This window comes from Scleropages formosus, chromosome 22 (assembly GCF_900964775.1).
Source record: "Scleropages formosus chromosome 22, fSclFor1.1, whole genome shotgun sequence".
NCBI lineage: Eukaryota > Metazoa > Chordata > Actinopteri > Osteoglossiformes > Osteoglossidae > Scleropages > Scleropages formosus.
In genome coordinates, this window is record NC_041827.1 from 16,899,405 (window position 1) to 16,912,150 (window position 12,746).

General features: G+C 43.8%; 2 protein-coding genes across 6 annotated transcripts; both read left to right on the forward strand.

Moving 5' to 3' along the window:
• Positions 1-181: 181 nt before the first annotated feature.
• Positions 182-4,636, forward strand: pdhb (pyruvate dehydrogenase E1 subunit beta). The gene is made up of 10 exons (XM_018744559.2): positions 182-270; positions 363-422; positions 1,141-1,248; positions 1,517-1,579; positions 1,667-1,702; positions 1,916-2,201; positions 2,839-2,949; positions 3,220-3,311; positions 3,465-3,606; positions 4,054-4,636. The coding sequence occupies exons 1-10, from the start codon at positions 235-237 to the stop codon at positions 4,197-4,199; spliced, it is 1,080 nt and encodes a 359-aa protein (XP_018600075.1). The 5' UTR covers positions 182-234; the 3' UTR covers positions 4,200-4,636.
• Positions 4,637-5,245: 609 nt separating this feature from the next.
• kctd6a (potassium channel tetramerization domain containing 6a) lies at positions 5,246-10,153 on the forward strand. Of its 5 annotated transcripts, none has more exons than XM_029248015.1 (3): positions 5,246-5,462; positions 6,485-6,709; positions 9,386-10,153. In XM_029248015.1, exons 1-3 carry the CDS (start codon positions 5,421-5,423, stop codon positions 10,004-10,006), a joined length of 888 nt encoding a protein of 295 aa, XP_029103848.1. In that variant the 5' UTR covers positions 5,246-5,420; the 3' UTR covers positions 10,007-10,153. The 5 variants fall into 5 exon arrangements, with proteins under 5 accessions (XP_029103848.1, XP_018600039.2, XP_029103847.1 ...); XM_018744523.2 differs by having other exon boundaries at positions 6,626-6,709; positions 9,320-10,153; XM_029248014.1 differs by having other exon boundaries at positions 5,248-5,462; positions 6,488-6,709; positions 9,320-10,153.
• The last annotated feature ends 2,593 nt before the right edge of the window (positions 10,154-12,746 follow it).

The following is a 12,746-nucleotide window of genomic DNA, read 5'->3' on the forward strand; positions in this document are numbered from 1 at the left end:
ACTTAAAATGTTACGGGGAGAAACATAAAATTCACGGTCTAGATATCAAACTTCCGGGTAGTGCGAGCGACAAAGAAAGATTCTGCTTCCGGCGCAGCTGAGCCGCTGGTTATTGGTCAACTGCCTTCATAAATCCCCCCGCCAACCACACATCGCTTCATTTGATTGGGCGAAGGTCTGAAGCGACTCTCACCCAAACAGAAGGCGTGGCCGGAGCTGTAGGACAGGTCGAACATGGCGTCCTTAGTGAGCGCGTTGAGGTCGGCGAGGGTAAGCGGGACATGCTCGAGTCACCGAGCCTGTCTAAGAGTGTGCGCGTTTCTGGTCGGTGAACTTATTTCCTTGTCTCTTTCCTGTCCTAGAGCGCGGTTTCCGTGGTGGTGCGGCGGGAGCTACACGGCACTCCGCGGGCCTCAATGCAGGTGTGTTTAAGGAAAAAAAATGACTCATTTTTGTGAGGTTCGGGCGCACGAGCCGAGGGGCAAATGGACTGTACAGGCTCGACACCGTGTCCATGTATGGTTGTCTTCAGTCGGCCTGTCTTCCCTGTCGTCTTGGGCTCAAACTGGGTGGAGTAGGTGTGTGTGTGTGTGTGTGTGTGTGTGTGTGTGTGTGTGTGTGTTGTAATGGTGCGTTACAATGGTGCGTTACAGTCAGCGTTTATGATCATTCATGTCATCCTGAGGTGTGTCTACAGAGTGTGTCAGTCAGTGTCCCCCTCTCTCCCAGCACGACTGACAGTCCATTTCACGCAGAGTACATCTCTCCATTGATTCATCACACCCTTCTCTTTAGTGACTGATAACTAGAAGCAAACAAGTGTATCAGCAACAAAGAGCTTTAGATACAGACACTAGATTATCCATGAACACTTGTGTGTGTCTGGTGCCACCATGTTGCTGGTTCACATCCCTCCAGTTGCTGCCTATAGAAGTGACATTTTAAATAGCAAACGTATAGCTAATCGCAGCAGATGGTGTCGGACTCATTTATGGAGCTCTCGGGCGATCAGGAGAGATGCGACTGTGAAAGACGCGGTTTTGAGACTCTTAAACGTCTAAATACATCTTACCGGAAACCGAAGGATTTCGGCCTCCACGCTCTCCCCGTTGTTAATGTCTTGATTGTGTTTGATTTCAGGTTACAGTTCGCGATGCACTCAATCAAGCCATGGATGAAGAGCTTGAGAGGGATGAGCGAGTTTTCCTCCTTGGAGAGGAGGTGGCACAGTACGATGGCGCTTACAAGGTGAGTCCGCTTACGATAACGCATCATAATTTGAGTTGACGAGATGCACATTGCTTTAGGATAGATTGGTTTTCGATTCGCTTATTTCTTACCTTGCGACATGTTACTTTTACGAGCAGCCGTGAACATGTTAAAAATACTTTCAGCTTGAGAAGCGCATATAAACAATGGCTGTTCTCTCATAGCAGTTGAGCCATTTTTAAGCATGGAAACATTTGACCTGAAATGCCATTAGTGAGTAAAGCTAATAAAACTAGTGCTTTTGCAGGTCAGCAGAGGTCTTTGGAAGAAGTATGGAGACAAACGCATCATTGACACTCCCATCACTGAGGTAACGGGCATTGTGTTGAAATTGTGCAATAAATACTTGACTGAGTCTGACGTTGGTGCATAATAATCATAATTATGTGTATTTCAGATGGGCTTTGCAGGCATTGCTGTTGGTGCAGCTATGGTGAGTCTTGGGGAATTTCCTAAAAAAGTTAAAAAATAAAGATATTCCAGACTTCATTGTGGCTTTATACAGAAGTTCTGATTGATACAGACTTTAATGTTCTAACTCACTTTACAACAGATTCGGTTCCTACTGTTATATTGTAGAAAGTATACATTTAAAGAATTTTTTTTTTTTTTTTTTTTTGGTATTCTTCTCCCCATCACATTGCAGGCGGGTCTGAGGCCGATTTGTGAATTCATGACCTTCAACTTTTCCATGCAAGCCATCGATCAGGTGATCAACTCTGCGGCCAAAACCTACTACATGTCCGCTGGCCTGCAGCCTGTCCCAGTTGTGTTCCGCGGACCCAACGGCGCCTCCGCAGGGGTTGCGGCCCAACACTCGCAGTGCTTTGCCGCCTGGTATGCGCACTGCCCTGGGCTCAAAGTGGTCAGTCCTTGGAACTCCGAAGATGCCAAAGGCCTACTCAAGTCAGCCATTCGAGATGACAATCCTGGTGGGTGGGGCTCCTACAGGGAAATGTGTACCTGATTGCATCAGTCCCCTGTTTTCTTCTCCTCATCTACTCTTGGGTGCCTGAACTTGGGTAGAAATTATTGTAAAACAAGTGGTCCAGAAACGTGTGTACTTGTCGTCTTTGATAGCAACGACTGGCATTGTGGTTAAGGACATAGACGGTCTCACAGTGGCTCTCAGGTCTTGGGTGAGAAGTTCTTCCTGTATTCTGTTGGAAAGAGCCATTTATACAATGAATCACTTTATTCAAAAAAGAAAAGTAACATTAAACTAAAAATATTAGCGGTGAGTTTCATAAATGGAATTTGTACACGGACTGGTTTGTTGTGCCAGTCAGTTTTCATTAATTTGATCTTGCCTGAAACTTGAGTAAAGTACAGTGAATTGTTTTGCTTTTACAGTTGTTCAAATATCAGGAATTTAAGTTTTTGTTGTTGTTAAATCGAATCCTTAGTTACCATGTTAACATTTGAACATGCATTCTGCCCTCAGCTCGATAACAACCTATACCAACCACAGCTCATGCCAACAGATGTATATTGTACCAGGACAGAAAGGAATAAAAAATGTTTTTGTGATTGATTATTTTTTTTTTTTCTCTCCCTTCCTTCCCCCAGTGGTCTTCTTGGAGAATGAGCTAATGTATGGCGTCCCCTTTGAGATGTCTGAGGAGGCTCTATCCAAGGACTTCCTTATTCCTATTGGAAAGGCCAAGATTGAGAGGCAAGGTGGGTGAACGCAACTGATGAATGAAAATGCGTTACATTTATACATGTGACAGATGCTTTTCTCCCCAGCGGTGTACAACTCAGACTAAACAAAAGTGCATTTTGCCAACAAAGAGCTTTAGCTAAATCTTTTTTTCTACGATTCGTTCAGAAGATGTGCACCACGCTTTTGTTTTATGTCCTTAATGATTCAATTTCTTGTGAATATTTTAACACGCATGCAGGGGAGTTCATGTTACTGGCCTTTTCCCCCCCCCCTCCTTCCTCCAGGGAACCACATCACTCTTGTGTCACACTCCCGGTATGTGAGCCATTGTCTGGATGCAGCTGCTATTTTGGCCAAAGAAGGTGTGGAATGTGAGGTAAAAAGTTTAAAGAACAACCAGTTGCGAGTTTCTTGCACCACAATTTTCATGATGGAGACATTAGCTAAAATCTTATACTGAAGCATTAAAAAAAGGATGGAGGTGCACATGTTCAGCATTTGCAGCAACTGAATCTTTGGTCTCTCTTAGGTTATTAACCTTCGCACCATCAGACCAATGGATGTGGAGACCATAGAGACGAGTGTGATGAAGACGAACCACCTGGTGACAGTAGAAGGTGGCTGGCCACAGTTTGGCATTGGAGCTGAGATATGCGCCAGGATCATGGAAGGTAAGTTCTCCCCCCAGCCATTGGACAAATCCTAGACAGTGTCCTTTACTGCACTTTAGCCTGTTGCTTGCTCAAAACATTTAAGTACAAGCAAATATTTATTAATTTTACATTCCACATGGGGCTCCCACACACACTTCTGTATTTTTATACAAAGATACTTTTTTTATTGCTGCCTTTTATTATATTTTGTAGTGTTGTAATTAGTTTATTAATTTATCTGACAGTTCTCTCCAACTTGTCTTAGAACATTAAGCTGCTTAAAATGGTAAATTCCTTGATCAAGAGTACTACAGGGGGAGCAGACCACGGTTCTGTGACGAGCCATGGCTCTATCGATTGCACGACTGGCTGTCCACAAACGTACATATACATGTAACTGTACATATGTAAATATTGAGATATACAGTTTTATATATAGATGTTTTGTTTCTTGACTTTTGGTAGGTACTGCTTTCAATTATTTGGATGCTCCTGTTACCAGAGTGACTGGCGTTGATATCCCCATGCCATATGCAAAGATTCTGGAAGATCACAGCTTACCTCAGATTAAGGACATAATATTTACAGTGAAAAAGACCCTGAATATCTGATTTTACCACTACAGTTCAAGGGGGACACTCATGTAGCTCTCCTGGTGACCTTCAGTGTACCGTTTCATTTCCTTTAACCAAAATCAGTTTATGGATCTTTGTCAGCCCTCAAAAGGGGTTTGTCTCTCAAAACATCCAAACTTAGTTGTATAGAACTCATATCCTGTTACATATTTTAATTTGCAGGTGTACATTTGTTTTGCATTCTTTGCAAATAGATTTTCACCTGATAAAGAATGCACATTTTATTTTTTGGTAAGTGTAAAATACTGTGGAAAATGAATTAATATGTCAGTATCTGTTTAACAGTGCCCTAGCAAAGAATTTTTGACTGCAATGTATATTTTACATTTTGGTCAAATAAAGAATGAACTGTCCTTTGTCACTCTTAAAGTCTCTACAGTGATTGTGTGGTTTTCCTATAAAATTGTCACACCCCCCCCTTTTTTAAAAAATAAATAAATAAATAAAAGCAAAAGCTAGACAATGCTGTGTGGAAGTACATGTCCCATGTCTAATTTTGTTTTTGCAGTTTTTTTTTTTTTTTTTCTTCTCAGACATCTTTGTCATCTCCAGTATTGACTTGATTTGAGCCTGACAGAGAAGCAATTACACCAATTTTGTGTCATTTTCCTGGTGTGGATGATAATCCAATGTGCAAAAATCTGTGTGAAACTGTGTCTGAACAACTATGCCACCTGCTGTCTTGAGCAATAAAAAGTTATATTATTGCATGCCTTTGATATTTGAATTAAACGTAAAAAATGTTGATTTAGACCCCCGGTGAGTGCTGATGAATTAACAGTAAATCTTGGGTCTGAAAAGAATGTGGGGATAGAATACAAATACCCATATGGCATTCTAGACTATATTATAGCTACGTCTTATCGGGGGACGCACTACTCATGCAAATTCCACACAGAGTGAGCGGGATTCGAATCCACGTGCGACTCCTCGAGCCCCGAGGCACCAGCGCTATTCGCTGTGCCGCTCTGAACACGAAACGGTCTCTCATACTCTGCGTGCAATAAACCGCAGAAGAGCTCGCGCATATACACGTTGCACGTGAACCAGTGTGTGCCATAACATAAATGATGACATGTGTAATAAGGTAGCAAATGTGTGGAGAAAACATGAGCTCGATGCCCTGTTCGGCCCCACGTTTCCAGCTCCGTTGCGATCGGCTGAGCCCTAGAGACTCCGTTCGGGAGCGCAGATCAGATGCGGGGGAGCGACGAACCGAAGCACTGCGGGATAAACAGTGTACTTCATATCTTTTACATGGCTTCTGGGGACTTCGTCTACGTCTGCTGCTCTCACTTCGTTTTACACGCCTACAGCACGTATTAATGACCTAATCTAGAGCAGTGGCGCCGGAATGTGATTCTTCTCAGCGTTTTGATACATTCATTGTTCCGCGTTTCTGCCCGGCTGTGCTTAGCAGTTAGCTCGGCTCAGCTCTGCTAACCTACAGCTCCTGGTTAGCAATTAGCTGCTAGCAGTTAGCTCCGTTTGGCTAAGCTAAGCTACCGCTCCTGGTTGGGGTCCGGACAAAACACCTCTTTTGATACATTAAGGGGTTTTGTCCTACACTCTGGTGGTTGGGGTCCAGACATTTTGTACTGCACTCCCCCTGGTTAGCTGTTAGTTCGGCTCGGCTCGGCTCTGCTAAACTACGGCTCAGGGTTTGCAGTTAACGCTTAGGTCGGCTCTGCTAAGCTAAGGGGTTAGCTCCGCTCGGCTCTGCTAACCTACGGCTCCTGGTTAAGCTAAGCTACCGCTCCTGCTTGGGGTCCAGACTCCCCCCCAAATGCAAAATACCTCTTTTGAAACATTGAGGGGGTTTTGTCCTACACGCTGGTTGGGGTCCAGACGTTTTGTACTACACTCCCCTTGGTCAGCTGTTAGTTCGGCTCGGCTCGACCCTGTTCTGCTAAGCTACGGCTCAGGGTTAGCAGTTAACTGTTAGCTTAGCTTGGCTCGGCTCTGCTAAAATACGGTTCCTGGTTAGCAGTTAGCTGTTAGGTCGGCTCTGCTAAACCAAGCTACGGCTCAGGGTTCGCAGTTAACTCTTAGCTTAGCTTGGCTCGGCTCTGCTAAAATACGGTTCCTGGTTAGCGGTTAGGTCGGCTCTGCTAAGCTACGGCTCCTGATTAGCTATTAGCTCCGCTCGGCTCTGCTAAGCTACGGCTCCTTTGCCAGCACTCGAGGGCTTTTGTTGAACGCGAGCTGCCCGCTGTCTTGGACACACTGCCTGACACGTTGTCATTTTTCTTTTGTTACAGCAGCTGCGGCGGGAGAAGCGCCGTGTCGTGTGTCTGTCTCACTGTGTGTTCGCAGTCCTGTCGCCGCGCTCCGCTCCGAACAACATTGTTCCAGCACTTTTTGTTTCTCTCTTTCTTCATGTTTCTTTTGCACCGGTAAAGGTGGGATCTGGGACAGAGAGCAGAACCAGAAGCGGACCGACCGGGGATCACATGGATCATGGAGAAGAAGGGGGCCACATGATGGTCAGTGGCTGTTTCGAAGTTCGCTCGTGTGTCGGGTAACGGAGCCACAGCATGTTTGCAGTGCTTATTATTTAGCAGCTAATGTTTGGAGCGCGTTTTTTTTTTTTTTTTATAAACATTTTGTTTTATTTGTTTACATATTCACACTGTACTCGTGGTTTGTATTGTATTGATTTGTTTCAGAATTTATCTCGTTTACATTGACTGATTTATAGCAAGAAGCAAGTTACACTGATTTACCTATTTATTATACAGCTGGGCAGTTATTTCTGTATGAGTTTGGGGCAAGTAGCTCGATCAAGGCACTACAGCAAGAGGTGGGATTTGAACCAGGGACCGTTGAGTCTGAAGGGAGTGGCTGTAATCACTGTGCCACCTGCTGTCTCTCCCCAAGCAAATGTAACAGTGTATCTTTTACACTACATCACTGTGTGTTTTCTGCCTCCTGGTCCTAAGTTGTTTCCATCAATTTTACAACCATAAATGTAAATATATTCTGAAACGTTTGAGGAACTTTGGTGTTTTTATTTAATATGTATAGTTTTTGTGTACTGACTGGGGGGAAATGAGCAAAGTTCAGCTCGCATTAATGTTTTCTGCTATTTGTTACTGGTAAACTGGCCCCACTATATATGTCATTTTGGTGTAACATGCGTATTTTTTTGGTCCATGTTAGCTGTGTATAGTAGAGGCATGTTGTGAGTTGTTCATTATAATGAACTTCATAACGAGCGCCTCCCATTCATCTCTCTTGCTGCTTCCTCAGCAAAAACTACCTTCTTCCAGAAGAAACTACTACCTTCAGCCCATAATTTCCACAAACTCTTAACCACTTATTCATTACTTCTCTGCTCTCCTCCTCCTCTTTCCTCTTTCACTGATGAATTCTGGAACATGCAGCCTAAAATTTGTTAGCTGTGCTCCTTGCCCAGATTGATTTTGACAGTTATCAGTCTAGAAGATGTGCCATGGAAACTGCCCTTCTCGCAGTATCAGACACTCTCTATTCAGTCTCCCGTTCCGTTGTCCTCATTCTCTTCAACCTCTCTGCAGTATTCGACACTCAACCACTGGATTCTACTGTCCTCTTTTGATCAGCTTGGTCTGAGTCCTACCTATTAGGTAGTTCTTACCAGGTGGTCTGGTATTGCTCCTCAGCCTCTCCCAATTGGTGTTCCTCAGGGCTCTGTTCTGGGGCACTTGCTCACCTCCATCTACACCTCTTCCCTTGGCTTTGTCATTGGTTCTTAAGGGTGAGACTGATTATGGCCTACAAAACCGTCAATGGATCTTCTCCCTGATACCTGTAGGACCTGACCCCAACTACATTTCTCCCGCTCTGGCTGCTTGGTGGTCCAGCATACCAGAGGTTCAAAGTCAAAAGTCTCTAGGTTCTAAGTTTTGTCTCCAGTATGAGCTCCTCCTGCCCCTCAGCACTGCTGAATCACTCTCAACATTCAGGAAGCCTCTCAAAACACATCTCTTTGAAACTGACCTCTCTCTGAATCATGCATCTGCTCCATAAATCTTCACTACTTATCTAATAAAAAAACTTGCTTGCAATCCATTCTATACGCAGCTACTCTTGTAATATATGTTGGTTAAACGGTGGTTTTGGATTAAGTGACTCTCCATTTGTTGGTGAAATACACTTGCGTTTAAATTGCACCACAATGTTGATGTGAACTGGGTTATGTTATGATGACTGTTTACCTTGTCCGTGTTAATTCTTGTCAAATTGCTTGTGCCGTTTCCTGCCAACAGCCACTCAACTTTGTACTGTACAGTCCAGCCACAGACAACGGACACCAGAACAGATTTTGCAAACAATGAACAGCGATGAAGAAAAATTCTCTTTTGATTTTTGGATTACAGTTCATGCTTTACATCAGCCAATCAGAGCAAGTCTAGCTTATGACCCAGGCTTAATGCCTCCTTCCCTCAAATTTTCCAAAGCAGGCCCCCATCCATAGTTTTTTTTTTTTTTTTTTTTTTTTTTTTTCATTTTTTTAATTTGATTTGCATAGTTTTTTTCAGGAACATGCATGTATCCTGTATGTGCATTGTGTAATGGTGTGTGTGGATATATATGTATATATCCCTCTCACCCCTAGATGGGGTGGTGTGTGTGTTTTCCACAAGCTCGGGTCCTCTTCTAGAGGCCTTGGAGTTTCACGGTTCTGCGCAGTATCTTGGCTGTTCCTCGGACTGCACTCTTCTTGACAGAGACTTCAGATTTTGTTCCTGGAATCTTCTGGAGCCTCTCTCCCCGTTAGGGGGGCACAGCCCCGAGCGCTCCTATTACCACTGGGACCACTCTGAACTTCACCTTCCACATCCATTCCAAATACCTGCAGGAGCATACCTGCACATTCATGGATACGGATATATGTATATATGTACACACACACACGGAAATACAAAATGTTGGGAAGAACAGATTTTCACAGCAACACACCTTGCCTCTCCCACATGAAGTCCTTTGATCCAAAGATGGACTGTATTTGAAAACTTATACTGTACATTCAGATTATGACTTTGCCAGTATTCTGTGTTTGTCTTGCTGGGAAGGTATGGTTTTCAGCACATGATTTTTCTTACTTTCTACAGATGACTGATCCGGTGACACTAAATGTTGGAGGGCACTTGTACACCACGTCCCTCTCTACCTTGCAGCGCTACCCAGACTCCATGTTGGGCGCCATGTTCCGTGGGGACTTGCCCTCAGCCCGGGACGCTCAGGGCAACTACTTCATTGACCGCGACGGGCCACTCTTCCGATACGTGCTCAACTTCCTTCGTACGTCGGAGCTGACGCTGCCACACAACTTCAAGGAGATCGACCTCCTGCGCAAGGAGGCCGACTTCTACCAGATCGAACCGCTCATCCAGTGCTTGAATGACAGCAAGCCACTCCACCCGATGGACACATTCGAGCAGGTGGTGGAGCTGTCCAGCACACGCAAGCTCTCCAAGTACTCAAACCCGGTGGCCGTCATCATCACCCAGCTCACTGTCACCACCAAGGTGTACCCGCTGCTGGAGGGAATCTCCAGCCACTTCACCAAGTGGAACAAGCACATGATGGACACCAGAGACTTCCAGGTTTCCTTCACATTCGGACCATGCGACTACCACCAAGAGGTGTCCCTCAGGGTGCACCTGGTGGAGTACATCACCAAGCAGGGCTTTAGCATCCGGAACACGCGTGTGCACCACATGAGCGAGCGAGCCAATGAAAACACCGTGGAGCATCACTGGACTTTCTGCAGACTGGCACGCAAGAATGAGGACTGACGCTCTGGTGTTACTCTGCTTACACTTGTGTAGTTGCAGATGGCTAGATGTGATACTGGAGGAAATTGGTGAGGGGAATAAAATACAGAAGCGTTTCAACAGAAATGCTTTTGAACAATAAACAAGAAAAAGTCTGAACTGTTTTTTTTTTTTTTTTTGGGGGGGGCGCAGTGTGTTTGACCGGGTCCCAGTCTCCGGTGGGTCTGGGGTTCGAGTCTCACTTGGGGTGCCCTGCAACGAACTGGCGTCCCGTCCTGGGTGTGGCCCCTCCCGCTCCAGCTTTACGCCCTGTGCTGCTGGGTTAGGCTCTGGCTCCCCATGACCCCGCATGGGACAAGCAGTTTCAGACAATATGTGTTTGTGTTTTTTTTCTTTTATTAATTAACATTATTACATTTTTTCAACTGTAAGCAAATATTTGGAATTTTCTTTTTCTTAGAATCTATCAGTTCAGATGAACCTCTTTTTTAGAGAATTAAACTTTACATGTAGGTATTGAGCTCATCCCCAACAAACTTTCGGTTTTTGTTTCCATTCTGGTGTCCGTTCCATCTGACTTTCAAAGAGCTGTAGTAGAATCGTGAAATTTACATTTACATTTTACATTTATTCATTGAGCAGATGTTTTTCTCCAAAGTGACGTACATCTCAGAGGAAGATACAATGAGTGCATTACATCAACGGAAGGAGGGATTTGGATACAGGCATGTGATTCTAGAGTACAGTCAATAGAACTGTGAGAACAGTAGAACATGAGAGCTCAGATTGTTTGAAATTCAGTCTAACGCATGCTGCATAAAAGACATTCAATTGTCACGAGTTCTATTGTTTGCACTGTTTATGTATAGTGGAAGATAGTTATTTTTATTGTTTGTCTTTGTAGAATATTGCCAATGTCTGATGTATTTGTATAAAATATTTTGGACTTCACATATTTAATCACATCAGAGATGCTTTCCAGCAAAAGCCCAGGTTTGCATACAAGCGAGCCTCGAACCTCCAGGACCAGATGGCATAGGCGGACATCTACACAACCGTGTGTGGTTCCCACTATCCCTGTCCATGAAGGCAATTTTAAACCCGATAGCTGCATCTGCTGTACAGCCATGATTACATGTGACTCATTCAGACATCCATATGTTGAAAATAAATGAGAGGGTCACTTGCTTGTCTCCGTACGTGACTTATTTTCTACGCTGCCCCTGTAATCTATATTATGTTGGTGAGACAAAACACCCCTAAAGTCGAGGATTATGGAGCATGAGTGCTTTATTAGGATCAAGGACTCAAAAGCACCTGTTTCTAGACACTTTAATGCTGCTAGATGTGATGTCAGAGTCCCTCGCTTTGTGAGCGGCAGGGACACACACCTGCTACAAAGAGAGGCTTGGTATACACACTCAATGAATACACTGCACCCAAATGGCCTTTAATAAAGAAATGGCCTTATACTGTTTTTTCAGTCCCCTCTGTTGTAATCCTATTCTTATATTTCATTGTTCTTTGTCTCACTCAGTTTGCCCATCACCTGCTGTTATATCTGCATAGATCGTGTTGTTTTGATTATTATTTTTTTTATCAGTATTGGGATCTTTTGGTAGTCTTCCTTTTTATTCTCAGTGACCATTTTTTTTAAATCTATCTATTGGTTGGTTGGTTATCCATCTTATGACTGTTCTGCAGAATTTCATAAGGTGTTGTCCATCACAGATATGCGCACACGCTTGAAAAGGATGTATGGCCTCACTGATGTTAATGCGGTTGTATGTGTTCGGTGTGCTTGCCGGTCATCCACCAGCATGTCTCTGTTATATCTTTTAATACAGCCTGAAACTTACTTTTGAGAACGGTGTTAAGGTAAAACTTATTCAAGGCCTTTTAGCTGCTACTCCTGGTCTGTGAAAGTCAGGGACTCGGTAGGCCTATTCTAGAAATCTCAGCATGTGGTTCAAAATAATAAGTAAAGGAAGAGAATACAAAAGATATGATATGAGTACATGAAGACTAGTAAATGAAAGAAAATAGTAAAAAAGCAGATACATTCCAACAAACAAATTACACAGGGATTTTGTAAATTGGGAAGAGGCTTTACCCCATCTCTTTTTTTTGCTGGAATAAAGTCAGCAGGGGGTCTTTGGGACATGGTAGTTCTTTACATTTATTTATTTAGTTAGCCCTTTTCTCCATAGCACTTTATAATGTTAATCTACCTATAATTGTTTACCTGTTTATACAGCTAAGTAATTTTTACTGGAGCAATTGAGGATAAGGACCTTCCTTAAGGATACTATAGTCAAAGAGGGGGACTGAACCTGCAATATTTGGGTCTAATAGCAGCAGCACTAACCACTATGCTACCTGAACTTTGAATTACATGTTGATTTTTACAGGATCAGATGGTACAAGCACTATCACATCTTCATACACAGTATGGCATTCTTCATCCGACTCTTTCTTTCATATTTCTTTCAGCTTTCAGCGTTGTCATGAGTGGGGCCAGCCTAATTTCATCATCGGTGTCACGGTAACCATCCGATCTGGTCTCATCAGAACGTGATCCATTGCTCCCTCCCCCTTCTATGCCTTTGACATGGTGTCAAGACTCCTGGGACCAATACCCTCAGTGATCATAAGTCATTTTGACGTACCTGATTGAACTCAGAATACCTGGTAGTAATAACTGCATCAGGCAAGTGTCCTGAACTGTAAACAGAGAGTCTGTCCACCTGTAAGCTTGTGA